The sequence below is a fragment of the Eurosta solidaginis genome, chromosome 2, assembly GCF_040869045.1.
Source record: "Eurosta solidaginis isolate ZX-2024a chromosome 2, ASM4086904v1, whole genome shotgun sequence".
Lineage (NCBI taxonomy): Eukaryota > Metazoa > Arthropoda > Insecta > Diptera > Tephritidae > Eurosta > Eurosta solidaginis.
Window position 1 is genome coordinate 199,380,504 of NC_090320.1, and position 15,626 is coordinate 199,396,129.

At 36.4% G+C, this 15,626-nt stretch overlaps 1 protein-coding gene across 10 annotated transcripts in view; it reads right to left on the reverse strand.

Moving 5' to 3' along the window:
* The window catches only part of tadr (torn and diminished rhabdomeres), an 88,089-nt gene that overhangs the window by 38,883 nt on the left and 33,580 nt on the right, over positions 1-15,626 (reverse strand). For 2 of the 10 annotated variants that reach the window (XM_067766863.1, XM_067766871.1), the window contains exons 1-2: positions 11,300-11,801; positions 8,186-8,327 (exon numbers count right to left, since the gene is read on the reverse strand). The exons of 1 other annotated variant lie outside the window; for it this stretch is intronic. In XM_067766863.1, coding sequence (XP_067622964.1) covers positions 8,186-8,199 — 14 coding nt within the window. In that variant the 5' untranslated portion in view covers positions 8,200-8,327; positions 11,300-11,801. Of the gene's footprint in view, positions 1-6,323; positions 6,473-8,185; positions 8,328-11,299; positions 11,845-15,626 lie in introns of those variants that run through there. 7 more of the 10 variants (XM_067766869.1, XM_067766868.1, XM_067766867.1 and 4 more) reach the window with 7 other exon arrangements.

Sequence of the window (15,626 nt, forward strand, 5' to 3'; positions counted from 1 at the left end):
TGGGTTAATAGGCTAGAGCACTCAAGGAACTTTACATAAATTCCTCGGAAGTCCAAGGAATCGAGCAATTTCAATATGGTTTTAACAAAAAAATTGCTATTACAGATATTTGTTCCACATTACGAATACATGATTTGTGCTATTCGCAAGGCTGGGGCCATACATAGAGATAGAGGTTGGGGCAGAGTAACGCGCATATCCTTCGGATGTGTGCATTCTTCTTCGGTGATGTCTGCAAAAGCGGGAGCCTGAGTCTGAAGGAAATCACATACTCTGCGTTCGTGTTGCTATGGATTCAGATGTCTTATCTACCTTGGAGGCGCAACTACATCAATCAATTGTCTTTTGGTATGCCTCGGTGCTCAGACGTCTTAAGAAGATATTCCGTGGCAGTTCTAAGTGGGAAATTTGGCAGCCCTTCAACTTTCTCCGTTGCAGTTCTTGAGGACTTTGATGCATCTTCGTGCATTGTAGGCAATTTCAGATGCATTTTTATTGAAGCAGAGACTGTGTTCGAACGTCCAACCAAAAGTTGTTGGGGTTCCACAGTGGTAACGGTATGCCATCGAAGTGGCTGTCCAGTTGTTGTGTTATGTGCAAGGTCCACGTCTTGAACAATATGGCCGTATGTACATTAAATCAGTACCAAATCCTGTGATGAGAAAAACTTGAAGAGACAAGGGATAGATATATTTATTTTGCAGCATAGGGTTTTTATATTTTCTCCCAGGCGCAAGAAAACCTCACTACCGCACTGGGTGATATAGATCCATTTCGAGGGTTACAAACCCCAATTCGTCAGGCACTTTTAAGTTTCTCTGCCTAACCATTCTGCCATCACAACCGCGGTTGTTTAGACTCAAATTTTTAACCGTGCGGCTGTCCTATGACAAAGGAAACCATAAATCAAGATCAATTGAAGATAAGCTATTTAGTGAAGGGCCGCATGAAATCGTATACAAATAACTTTTTGTCAAAAGGATGTATGGACTAACTATGCATATTGTTGCTACAGATATATAAATCATATTTGGTTTCAGTGCAGGTTTCATTTCCACTACCTTTTTTTGTAGTGATAATGAGAAATGTTCTACATGTTCCGATGCATTCTAATGTGCGTTATGAAGGGGATATTACACAAAAAATACTTTAACTCTTCAAGATCCCAATTTTTTTCTCGGTCTTGTTAATCAAGTGCTTTTGTGTACTAATGCAAATTTATGACTGAATTTTTCTTTTGTTTTATGAATCAATGAACCTATCAAAATGGAATCAATGAAGCACATCAAGTTTCATACGAATCACACTTTTTCATTTATGAAATACACACGTAAAACTCGTTTGCACAATCTTAAATGCAAAAATCAATTTATCGATTAGCCATTCAAGCTAACTGCAAATGCAAAATGTTGATCAAAAGCAAACAAATAACCATTTGGAAAAAATAAAATAAACAAAAAAAACCATTTAAAAAAGAACAAAATGATAGCAGTTAAGCGGTTAGAATAACGACACGAAAAATGCATAGCTTTGCATAAATTTGCGGTTGGAATCTAAAGTGCCATGCTAAGGTTGCTTACAAGCATCACGTGCACTTAAGCGTTGATGAAGATGATGATGATGGCAATCAGCATATTGAGAAAAAGATCATTCATGAAGCACTTTTTCACTACACAATTTCTATGAATAATTGTTGGCTTAGTACAATGTATGTATGTACATATGTATATATCTGTACATATCTGAATGTAGTAGCGTGTCCATTGCTTTCGAAATTTTTTATTTTTTTGACAAAGCCTTTCTTCATGATGCAATTACAGGGTGACTGACGTTGGCAGCTTCTCTTTCTAATCCGCCATCTTGAACTCCCACTCTGAAATTCAATTTGCCTCTTTTCGAAACTACTTTTTCATTCAGAGGAAAAATCGTACTAAAAACCACACAAATAAATTTTCCTGGAAAATTATGCATTAGGCATCACTTTTTTCTCTAATTCTGTTTTGTGTTGACTTTTATATGATTCGAAGTTGTGACAATTTTCATAATACTATGTTCAAACAGAAAAATAAATTGAGGAAATTTCGATTTGAATTGAGTGCTGTTCATACAACTCGATTTAGCTTACACAATAGTAATTTGATAGCTGGTTGGCTCATCTCTACAGCAAGAACATACCTTTGTTCAGACTGGCAAAATGAACACGCACATTATTAGGCGAATGAAATGGAATGAAAACATAAAACTTTGAAATTTTTGTGTGTTGTAAGAAAATGTGTTCAATGTTTTGGTTTCATTTTGATTTTGCCATCTTCTTTTGAAATCCGTACTCCAGTGAAATGAAAGACATAAAATCAGCTGATTAGATGAGCCAACCATATAGTTCAGCCATGCGTAACTGACGTTTAAGTATACTCAATAAACACACTTTACAATGTTGCATTTGCAGTTTGAAACAATTTATTACGCAATTTTTTTTTAATTGGCAATTTATTATTACAATTTATTATATGACAAATTGCGTAATAAATTGCCCAAATAGTATAAATTGCCAATTTGGTGTGTGTTTGAACCTAGTATTAAATAATTTTGTTTATCTAACAACTTTTTTGATAAAAAAAAATGAAGGTATTTTGTTTGAAATAATAATTATAATACACATTAAAATGATTCTCCTAACTTGGGTCATTTGCCTTTTCTTTCCAGGTGTTTTTTTTTCTGTTTTTGCCATTCTAAGGCGTCTTCCGAAAGTTCTTCTTCTTCAGCCTATCGCAACATGGTCGGAAGACGAAACTATCGCCTTGCCAATATCTCAGAGGTTGGAAAATTGAATTGCCAATTTATTGGGTGATATTCGTTTTAGAGGCTTTAGTTTGAATAGGCCAGGTACACCTTTGTTAACCCTCGCGTTGAAGTAGAAGTGGTGTTTTGTACCTAGTGGCATTGCAAGCGCTTGTACAATGCAATATTCTTCATCGGCAGTGCGTAGATTAATCTCATAAAAAAGTATCCCCGGATCCGACACCAAATTGGAGCATATCTACCTCGGTCTGCGAGCAATAGTGTTAGATTACACATTGTAATGCAGCCCTTCAGAAAACCTTCAAATAGTTTATGACTGAATGACCTTGCCTGGTTTTAGCCTTAAACACATCTTTATCCAGTTTACCCGTAGGTTATTCGATGGTGATGACGTTTAGAAAGTTTCATACTTGTGTGCATTTTATATTAAGGTTCAACATTCTTTAATTTTTAGCCCCGCAGATAAGGGGTTGTTGTTGTTTTTGTGCTTCGGGGCGAATCTCAGATGGGGCAGTGAGATGTTCGCCAACGATTCGATGCTCCGCTCGACATGGCAAACTGCAATGATCGTATTGGAGCCGGCTGCCTGAGTAATTTTGGTAATGCCCTGGTTACCGGGTAATTGGAGAGCCGGATATTATCCCAACTTTCTGGTACTCCGTAATAACTCATGCTCGGATTAATTTACAAATACATACCGTTCAGAAAGGCCCAAACAATTTGTCGAAACTACATTGATCACAGATTTTGCGTAATGCTCTGGTGTCTGAGTTTTTTGGTACTCGAGTAATACCCGGGCAGTTGGATCCCGACACCTGAGTACCCGGGTACCTCATTACTCACGTAAAATTATCAGCCCTACCTCCCATCAGACGCATTGGAAACTATAGAACCACACTGGTATTTTCATCGTAAGCGCTCGGTTTGGAACCTTCCCCCACTGCATCTACAATCATACGTCATCTTGAAAAGGAGCTCTCGTTGCTCTTTTAAACGTCCGAGATAGCGAAAGTTATTTCGGCAAAGTAGCTGCTTATTCTACGACCATCTAGCGCTAATATTTAAATTAAACGGCAGCATTAGGGCAGGAGTGTGGTCTTCATTAAGTTGCTCCATAGAGTGCGCTGTTTATTCTTCTTATAATTGACTAGCAGACCCGGAAGACGTTGTTCTACCCTAAATTTAGTCTATCTGCATACATTTTAATAAGCTTTTTCCGTCTAACTCTTCCCTCCCCCTTTTCACTTTTTCCTAATCCTTTTATTCACTCCTTTCTCCGTCTTTTCGCTTCATCTATCCCTATCTTCGTCTCATTTTATCACTTTCTCAGTCTCCTTCTTCTCTCTTTTCTCCTCTCTCTTCTTCTCATTCTTCTTCATCCCTTATTGCCAGTCCCAGAGGGTGGTACGAATTTTGTTCCAGTCCCATTCCGAGTCCCAGTCCCACTCCGAGTCTCAGTGCCAGTCCTAGTCCTAATCCCAGTCCCAGTCCGTCTCTGGTCTACTTCCCGGAAAAAAGGATCGTAAATACTAATATAAGCAAATTTATATACCAAATTTCAAGCAAATCGAATAGGAAGTATGTAAATAGGTATGTTGGTATTATTAATTCATATCTTTATTTCGGCTTCGCCTGCATATTTATCAGTTTTGCCAGGTTGATGCGACTAAATGGAATATTACAATGAAAATTGCTTTGAAGCTCTCGGCAACAGCTTTCACTTCATTTCCATATTACACACACATTCTATGGGTATCCGGGTCCACGTTTTGGCCTATCTCTCGAGACCCTAGTCACCCAGGGGTATGAAAATTACCCTCTACTAAAGCACTCATCAACAGCTTTCATTTTATATCGCGAGACCCAAGTCACCAAGGCGTACGAAAAATACACCATATCAAAGTTCTCATAAATACCATATTGTACAAACTCATCCCAGGATTACCCAGGTCCATGTTTTGATCTCAAGACTCTCGCATTTGTGCGTCAATCGCAACCAAACCTTTGTCATAACCACCGCGTGAGGTATACGCAACTTATGTGAAAGTTTGAACAAAATCGACCGACGCATCTCTTCAAACACCGGCTACCAACTAACACACATTTTAGCCTTTCTTTTTATATATATAGATTTTGCCCTTCGGAACACAAGCTAAGCGACGCATCTCTGGTTTTGCTATAAAAAGTTTCTGAGCGAGAACTTAGCAGGCCTAGCAGATGCAGTTTAGAGTTTGCATAAAACATGTAAGGCCGGCCACTTATATCTCTATCATTTCTTCTATCATTTCTTGCCTCTTGTACCTAATATTCTTGAATTCATGTGTAGTATGGCAAACGTGATGTATATTCGGAGAGCCTGTCATAAAATTGTATTAATATTTTAATGAAAAATGTAAAAAAAATGCACTTAGTGCTTTGATACAAAAAAGTACCATATTTAATACTATTTCACAAAACGGCCTCTTCTGTTCTTGCCCTTTCTCTCATCATTCGTATTGTATGGGAGTTTTCAAAATGAGCTGTCACTACATATACCACCTTGTCTTTATTACATCGTGGCCTTTCTTATTGAGTCGTTTTGCGTACAAATATGTATCAGATCAAAAATTTAACCAGCTTCAAATTTTGTTACTGCAGGGAATACCTGAATATTCCGAACAGGGTTATTTCAAAACTAATCAGATGAGATCTGCGGCATACTGTGTTGATCCAGATGACTGTAGTGTTTTTTGAGCGCAAGTAGTAACCTTGACCAAAGCAGTAGAAACACTTTAAGCAAATTGCTTAAAGCGCACCCGCAGCATTAAAGTAATGATCTCGAATAGCGTAACATCTAAGTGTGTGTTAGAGAAGCATACATCTACATACATTGGGTCCCAGGATATATGGCAATAGATGGGAATAAGAAAGCTGATGAACCAGCTAAAAGGGCCTTCGAAGCTTGCGGACGTCGCAATAAGATTGGGCGAGATTAAGAGGAGGCGAGAGTTGCACATGATCGGGACTAAGAAAGTTGCTCGGATTATTAAAAAGAGATGACTTTCGGATCATGACGGGTATTCTGACTGGAATCTGCCTTCAGGCGTTACATGCTTACAAATTATGCCTAGTTAGTGAACGCAGATATAGGAAGTGCGGATTGGAGGAGAAAACGATCGAGCACGTTTTCTTCCCATGCCCTACGCTCACCAGGCTAAGACTCCACCTATTAGAAGTGACACAGCTATCAAATCTAGAAGCAAAAAGTGCCAGAGGTACTAGAAAGCTTCTTCGATTTGACAGAGGCAATCAACAACTTAGGTCTAGTTTTTGCTTAGGTTTTTCAGTTAAGTCGTTAAACAAACTTCTGGTAACACTATGGGTTAATTTAGCCTAAGTTAGGCCCTCACGGACGAGCCGGTTTAACCTAACCTCACATAGTTAGAAGTGATAACAACAAATGCTTGAACTAATCGTTATACAAGTTTCACTCTCATTTTCACTCCCACCCTCACTCTCACTTTCTTTGCCATTCATACTCTTACCTTCACTCCAACTCCTATCGCTGTTTTATAAAGGAACTAGAGGTTAATGTACATTATCAGCCCTCGGCCATTCTTCGAAATTTTACCCAAATAATTGTTATGAAAGCGATATTTTTACTGAATTTCGTTAAGACCGGCAAAGTGTTGTTCAACCCTTAGCTGTAAAAGATTTACATGGGTTATTGACCATAATTTTTTTCATTTTCGAAAACACAATCATTTTCTATTAATATCTTGTTTTGTCGAGACCGATTGCCGCCTTATCTGTGTTCTGTTTTACCAGGATTTGGTACTGTTAGGATGTTGGGATTTGGTCGTGCCTGGATTAATATTTGTCAGGATTTATTTGTTTGATTTGAGATCAAAATTTTCTCGGCATGCTTTTCGGAACTCAGTGGAGGCTTCGCCTTTATTTCTATCCCTCCTAAGGCCAGTCTTATGCTAATGGGGGCAGGAATTTCCATTATGTTTACTATAATGTCACTTGCGTGCACAGTAAGTTTGGTGGGTTCCTCGTCGAACCACCTGAGCAGTTTGGGATGACACATCAAATGCCTGCCTAGTATATAATAAGGCAGAATATATAGTATAACTGTTTTCCTATCATAATTGTGGCTCTCCGCCTTCCGATTTGACATACTAGAAGCCAAATCCGTGCCTGCAGATCTTAGAAAACTTTCCTCCCGAAGAGAGGCATGCTCCTAGATCAGCGCCACGTCATAGGTTAAAAGGAGCTCGATCGACGAAACTTTACTGCGTTGAAGGCTTATTAAACTGTTGGATACCTCCAATTTCTTCATAGTGACGTCAATGCCAAAAATCGTGGGGTTCTGCGCTCTACTCACCATAGCAATCGTGCGCTCGTGTCATACTGTTGGAGGTTAGGAACAACTCACACTAACTATCGGATGGCATCAAGGGACGCGAAGTTTGTAAGCAGCTTACACGTCCAACCTTATAGCTCTATCGATTTTAGTAGCCTCTTATGACAGAATATTCTGAACCCCTGAGCCCGCCAAGGGTTGGCTATTGTTGGAATATCCTCCCTGGTCCCTCTTTCTGACTTGTGGCTGTCCAAATATTTTGGTGCCTTTAACCCTAGACTTGTATGTCTACATATCTTATTGATGCCGCTAATCTGCCCCGCGGCTGTGCTACTAGATCCATACTGCCTCGAAAACCAGGCTTATTATGTTCAATCGATCGCTGCATCTTAATTGGCCCGAAGTGTATTCCTTCTGATACCGGTTACGGTAGTGGGACCTCCTCGCGGCAAACTTCTTGTCAGCTTGCTACCTTGTACCTCGCGGAACCATTCCAACTCTCATTTGATTGGGTCACCCACAACCCCTACGGGGTGGTTTTAGTCTACCCCCTGCCACCTGCCCGACAAGGCGGGTTGGGCGGTCTAATATAAAAAATGGACGGACAATTTTTTATTAGGGGCTGGCAGTTCTTGATTATCGACATATCGCCGTCCTCCTGTAAGCCGTAAATGCAAAAATGCGGGTCTTTTAACCGCTCACACCCTCTACAAGGTATCTTCCTGGTAAGGGCATTTTCGAGATCGAAAAAGTGCGTGTAGTTAATAAGAAATAAAGTACCGAGGCGTGTTTATTGTAAACTCAATTTTAGTGCGAAAACTTAAGTTTCGTATTGGGCAATAATGGACACCTTAATACCGATTAACATATGTTATTTGGTTTCAGTATGTAGGTGTGTGTATGAGTAGCCAACTAAGCTTTGACTTTTGTCCGCCGCCACGTTTAAGTGGCAAAAAATAGTTCAAATCTGTCTGCAGTGCTTTCCACCCGCAACTTATACGCACCTACACACACACACTCAGGCCTATATGAACTCACCTTGTACTAGCCATTTAGTGTATTGTATTTAATTGTTGACTTGTCTTATTTTTCTGCTTTGTTTATTATGCAGTCGTGTTTTACTCAGCGAGCTCGTGGCGCCCGCTTTTTCTATGGCACTAAGCCAAATATTGAAGTTTCCCTTTTGTATGTGTGTGTGGTAGTATGCACATTAGTGTGACCGCAAGTTATATGGACACTTTTTTTTTCGTATTTTCACTTGGCAAACCCCTTGGATTTTTTCCAAATTAGAAAAATACTATATATAAAAATTTTTAGATCATTTGCATAATTATTGGACGTGCCTTGAGCCCGCAAAGTTTGCTAAAAATGCTATTTTTTCACCATGGCTCGCTTTAAGTATTCTTAACTTCAGTAATATTTATTTTATAGAAAAACTTTATTCACAAATATTCTAGGGACATATCTGACGAACAATGTTGCTCTGTATTAATTTTCTTGGCTTAAGTGTAGAATACATACATTTGTCAAATTAAAAAAATTTATATGAGTAGTCGTGTTTATGGTGAGTTCAACCGTATAATTTTTTGTTGGTGCAAATAATAACTATAGGGGTAATTCCACGTCAAAAGGTAAATTTTACATTTTTTAAAACAAAATATCCTTCAAAACATTGAGTCAATCTATATATCTTTATATTAGAGGGTATAACTTGATTATTTAGGGGCGAAAAACAAAGAAGGTGTCATATGAGTTCAATTATTTTTATCGATGTAGGTATATATATGATGTTATTTATGTATGTATGGGTTTATGCATTGTATTAATTAATTGCAAAAATACATAATGTATAACATTGCTAATTTTTTATTGCTAAAATATACGTCAAAGGTAAACTATTTAAAAATTTTCATTCGTGAACGAGCTGATATTACCTTATAACTCTTATGTTTATTGTTATGTTAGCCGAAGGCCGCCTATGCAGAAAGGTGTTCTACGCAGAATTACTGAGCATGGCGCAGCCGGTGTTTGATCGAATCCCCACTAGAACCAAGCAACACTGCATAAAAAAACTTGAAGATATATAAAATGCATGGAGGAATGTGCGTGGACGTCGAAGTTAGATAACTTATTTGATATAGCAAGTGCAAATGCACTGGACCTTATTATAAATTTAGAGGACAAATTATTTTTGGAGAATCAAAGAAAGAAAGGTAGACCGGGGTTTATGTATGGCATCGATTACAAAACAACAGTAAGTAAAGAAAGAATGGAAGAACGTCAACAAAATCATTTAAAACGGAAAGAACAGAATGATCGTGCATTAGCTGCTTCTAGTAAGAAAAATTGTATATTATTTTTAATATAGTATAACATATATTTATTTTTACTGTCTTTATTCAGATGAAACAGCTGAACTTTCTTCCTGCAGTTCGGAGAGCGATAACAGCGAAATCGCTGCTAGCTATGAGGTAAGTTCAAGGTTATAAATTATAAGTAAAACGTGAGAATGAAACTGTATAAAACGTAGATGAGAAATAATTGAAACACACAGGGTTACATTACAAAACTATAACTAGAACACTTAATTCCTTTTTAACAGGTCTTGGCAGCAGAAGCTGTAATGCCAACGCCAGCCAAAAAATTTAGAGGATTTAAAAATATAATGACTCCAAAACTTGCAGCCGCTTTAGATGTTTGCAAGGTCGGTGATCGAAAGGCCGTGCATTTAATTATATCTGTGGTAGAACAGTCGGTATTGAAGTACAAAACTATATTATAAATAAGACGTCTATACATAATGCTAAAATACGAGCAGAAGAGTTCAAAAATATAAAAGAACGTTTCAATTAGAACGAACTTGGAGCAATTTGGTTGCACTGAGACGGAAAGCTGTTACCAGCTCTTACTGGGAATGAAAAAGTTGACAGACTTCCAATCATAATTTCATGCGAACGTACGGAGCAACTACTTGAAGTGCCCGCACTTAAAAGTGGAACTGGCAGAGAGCAGGCGTCTGCTTTTTGTAAAGCTATATTTGAATGGAGACTTCAAGATCATATAAAAGCCTTGGTGTTCGACACAACTGCCGTAAATACAGGCCATTTTAATGGAACCTGTATGACTATTGAACACAGTCTTCAAAACCAGCTTCTTGGGCTACCTTGCCGCCACCACAATTTGAAAGTCGTATTAAAAAGTGCCTTTGAAATTAAGATGAGCAAAACCGAAAGCCGAAATGTAAAAATATTTGAGCAATTTAAAAATACATGGGGAAATATTAACCAAAATAATTATCAATCTGGAATGGAAGATAATGATGTCAAAAAATATTTAACAGTAGATAAAGATAAAATAATTGAATTTTTGAACGATGCGATCAAAACTAAACAGCCTAGAGATGATTACAGAGAGTTTCTTGAGCTAACACTAATATCTCTTGGCGAAAATTTAAATGTTATGCATGTTATTGAAGGCGGGATGGAGCAGTTCATTTCTTCTGGGACAAACAATTTTTTTTTTCGCTTTAAAATCAATACAGCATTTTTGAAAAATGATCCAAGTTTATGGCCTGCGGTAGTAATTTTAAAACTGCTCTTCAAATTGTTACTGGCATTCAGGTGGTAAACGATACAGCTGAACGAGCGGTGAAATTGATGTAGTCTTGCATCCGATGCTCACAAAAGACGAGGAACAATATATATTGCAAGTTGTCAAAAACTATCAAAAACAATTTCCTATGAGCACGAAGGAGATTTTATTACACAATTTTTTATAATTACACCATTTAATAAAATAAATAATCATCAGGCAAAGAATGCGAAAATATGTGAACATTTCGCTGTAATTTTTTAATTTGGTTTGTTCTGGATTAAATATTAATGTTAAAGAAAACTAAAACAGAGCAATATTTTTCATCAGATATGTCCCTAGAACATTTGTGAATAAAGATTTTCTATAAAATAAATATTACTGAAGTTACTTGAACAACTATAGCGAGCCATAGTGAGAAAAAATAGCATTTTTAGCAAATTTTGTGGGCTCAAGGCACGCCCAATAATTAAGAAAACAATCTAAAATTTTTTATATATAATTTTTTTCTAATCTGGAATAAATCTAAGGGGTTTGCCAAGTAAAAATCGAAAAAATTACCGGTCACACTAATGCACATAGTACTTGTAGAATTTTTTATAATTCGATTTATTGCATTTGCAAATTTTCTTTTGGTGCTATTTTTTTATAAATTTATAAATTGAAATATATTGTCTTCATTAAAATTTTCGTTATACCATAAACTTTTAATAGAAAAAAATGTAATATCTTTTCATATATCACTGCACAATCACTTTTTTTGTAGCGCTGCAGAAACCATTCAGCTGCACTAACTTGGCTAATTTAGGCAAATTTTTTTCCTATGGACTATTTTTAGTTTCGCGTAATAGCTAATCATTTTCACATGATTGCTTTCATTAGCTATACATTTTTTTTTAATAATGCGTTTCAATAATTTTTTTATTTGCAATAACTCTACACACAGCACACGCTCCTCTCATACTCTGCGAAAGCAAACTCACTCATACTTCTTTTTTTTTAGAAATTTTAAAAATTCGCTTCTCCTTGTATCGTTATTAGAAAAGACATGCTCTGTTGCGAAGCTCATTTAACGCACTAAATTTGTCGGTGCAGCAATATTGTTGAACTTTCATTTGTTCATAGACAGAGCGACAGGGCTCTCACGAACATGACTTTCATTGTTGGTACCATTTCACTGGGCAGCACTGACACAATTTTCTAATATTATCTATTTTTTTTTTGCGTTTGAAACAAATTCTGTTCCATCAGCCTCACTTATGCGCATGTCGTGCTCTCTATTTTCTCTCTTCGCTTTATGCTGTTTTATGTATAAAAAGAGGGTACTAAGAACGTACGCCTTAAGCTGGAGACATTGGTGCTTTATCGGTAACCGTATTGGTAACCTTTTAACAGCTGATTCCACCAACCTTATGAGAATCAATGCAATCGATTATTGGTGCCGCTAAGATCGTAACCGTATCGTAGCCAACCAATTGCGTTTTGGTTTACCGTCGTAACGATAAACAGCTGATTACGTTAGGGATACGGATACAGCGATACGACATACGGCACCAATGACTCCCGCTTTAGTGGTAATGCAAAATGTTATATGTCAGTTTTGAATTTATTTGTTTAATATACGACTACCTGTGATTTGGTGTACATATATTAACGTAGTCAATCGCCCTAAAACAATATCTGCTCTATTCCTTTTTAAATTTTATAGTTGAGTGTTAGAAAGAAATCGTCGAGAAGAAATGTCTTTTTGTTCTTTTCTTTTCTCTTCTTTCTTACCTTTCTTTGGATCATGGACTTGGTACCGCCTCTTTTTTACCTAGCAAAATATTTGCTTAAAATATTACGTTAAAAGCTAAGTTACCAAAACGCAATTATATAAAACAAGAAAAGGTGTTTAAGTTCGGGTGTAACGGAAATTATATACTCAGCGTGAGCTTCAATTGTACATTTCATTTCAGATAAATTACTTTTCTACATAACACGTGGCACCGCCCGTTTAAAAAAAATGGTTCCCCATTTCCTCTTACAATAAAACTTGATAAGTGAAATATCATTGATTCAAAACTATTTTTTGCTAACAATTTTTTTTTTATATCAGCCTACTGATATGTAAGATCGCGGGTTCGAATCGAGCTCAAGGCCTAACAATAATTTTTTATCATTATTATTGTTATGATAAATTTTTTCTTAATTGAAAAAAATTTTTAAATTAGAATAGAAGAAAGAAAAATTTTTTTTTTAGACAACTGCCAAAGCTCGTTGTATAGATCCATTTCGGGAACTGCTAAATTCCTTCATCGGCAACGATTAGGCGCCGCTGCTATAACCATTCAGCCATCACAGCGGTTTTTTGTTTGTCTTCATTAATCCTACTTCTATTCTGGTTCGTGCTAATTGATATTAACAACACTGCGACATCTGTTGCAGAATGGATGTGAAAATTGGACTTGTTTGATGGCAATGCTGCCATAGTGTTGACACTATTTTCCCCGTGCTCTGGGATGTATTAACAATTTTTGTTGTTATATCGGCCTACTGATTTGTAAGATCGCGTGTTCGAATCGAGCTCAAGGCCTAACAATAATTTTTTATCATTATTATTGTTATGGTAAATTTGCTAAATTCCTTCATCGGCAACGATTAGGCGCCGCTGCTATAACCATTCAGCCATCACAGCGGTTTTTTGTTTGTCTTCATTAATCCTACTTCTATTCTGGTTCGTGCTAATTGATATTAACAACACTGCGATATCTGTTGCAGAATGGATGTGAATATTGGACTTGTTTGATGGCAATGCTGCCATAGTGTTGACACTTTTTTCCCCGTGCTCTGGGATGTATTAACAATTTTTGTTGTTATATCGGCCTACTGATTTGTAAGATCGCGTGTTCGAATCGAGCTCAAGGCCTAGCAATAATTTTTTATCATTATTATTGTTATGATAAATTTTTTCTTAATTGAAAAAATTTTTAAATTAGAATAGAAGAAAGAAAAAATTTAGACAACTGCCAAAGCTCGTTGTATAGATCCATTTCGGGAACTGCTAAATTCCTTCATCGGCAACGATTAGGCGCCGCTGCTATAACCATTCAGCCATCACAGCGGGTTTTTGTTTGTCTTCATTAATCCTACTTCTATTCTGGTTCGTGCCAATTGATATTAACAACACTGCGACATCTGTTGCAGAATGGATGTGAAAATTGGACTTGTTTGATGGCAATGCTGCCATAGTGTTGACACTATTTTCCACGTTCTCTGGGATGTATTAACAATTTTTGTTGTTATATCGGCCTACTGGTTTGTAAGATCGCGGGTTCGAATCGAGCTCAAGGCCTAACAATAATTTTTTATCATTATTATTGTTATGATAAATTTATATTATATTATATTCTGCAACAGATGTCGCAGTGTTGTGAATATCAATTGGCATGAACCAGAATAGAAGTAGGATTAATGAAGGCAAACAAAAAACCGCTGTGATGGCTGAATGATTATAGCAGCGGCGCCTAAACGTTGCCGATGAAGGAATTTAGCAGTTCCCGAAATGAATCTATACAACGAGCTTTGGCAGTTGTCTAAATTTTTTCTTTCTTCTATTATAATTTAAAAATTTTTTCAATTAAGAAAAAATTTATCATAACAATAATAATGATAAAAAATTATTGTTAGGCCTTGAGCTCGATTCGAACCCGCGATCTAATTTTTTGCTAAGTTATAGCTTAATATTCTAGTCTACGACCCTTTTAAACTTGTTTTATATCTAAGTTGCCGTGGTCTTTAGCCGATCCCGTCCATTTTTACTAGAAATATTTTTTGCTATAAGGAAAATATGTGTACACAATTTCATTACGATATGTTAATTTTTCTTCGAGTTATCGCTCCCGAGACATAGAAAATTGCTTAGTTATAAAAGGGGTGGTGCCACGCCCATTTTTCAAAATTTGAAGGTTTTCCTCTTTATTGTTATAAATCCACTTGGGAAATGAAATACCATTGATATAAAGCTTTTTTTTGCCAAGATATAGCTTATTTTATTCGTCCACGATCCTTTTAAAAATCTTTTATATACAAGTGGGCGTGGTCCTTAACCGATTTCGTTAATTTTTCTTTGAAGCATTCCTTATAGTAAAGTTTAACGATTTTTGAGTTATGATTAATAATATTTGTAAAATTTATTTTATTACAAGTGGGCGGTGCAACGCCCGTTTTAAATTTTTTTTTTTTTCAAATTTTTATCAAGAGTCTCAGTATCAGTCCACATCTCAAATTTCAACATTCTATGTCTATTATTTACTAAATAATCAGGTTTTTTGTGTTTTCCAAAATGTTATATATATAAAAATTTTTGGGTTTTGTTAATAGCCTTATACGTTTATTTTAACTTTCTGGTTAATTATTGAGCTCAAGGCTGCAAGGATAAATAAAACGCCATGTATTTTGTGGTATTATAATTTATATAATTGGTCGATATTTCGGTTTCAATCTGAAACCATCATCAGGACTAAAAAAACACAAAATATAATAACAAACATTAGGCAAACATAAAAATAGCAGGTGGATATTTTACATATGGGCATATTTCGTAAACAAATACAACTTACACAAATGAACGTATGCAAAAAGGTATATGTTGGTACAACTAAACAAAAATTAAAGACACAGGTCTAACATCAAGTTAAGGAACAATGTCTCGGACAATAAGAAGGCCTTGTCATCCCATTGCAATGATACTGTAAATTTCCCTGATTTTGAAAATGTCGTCATTCTGGACAAGGAAAAATTTTATAAAAAGCGTTTTATTTTAGAAATGCTACATATTAAGAACACCCCTAATGAGAAGCGAACGAATTATAAATCTGGCACAGAAAGCTGTGCGCACGTCTATCGA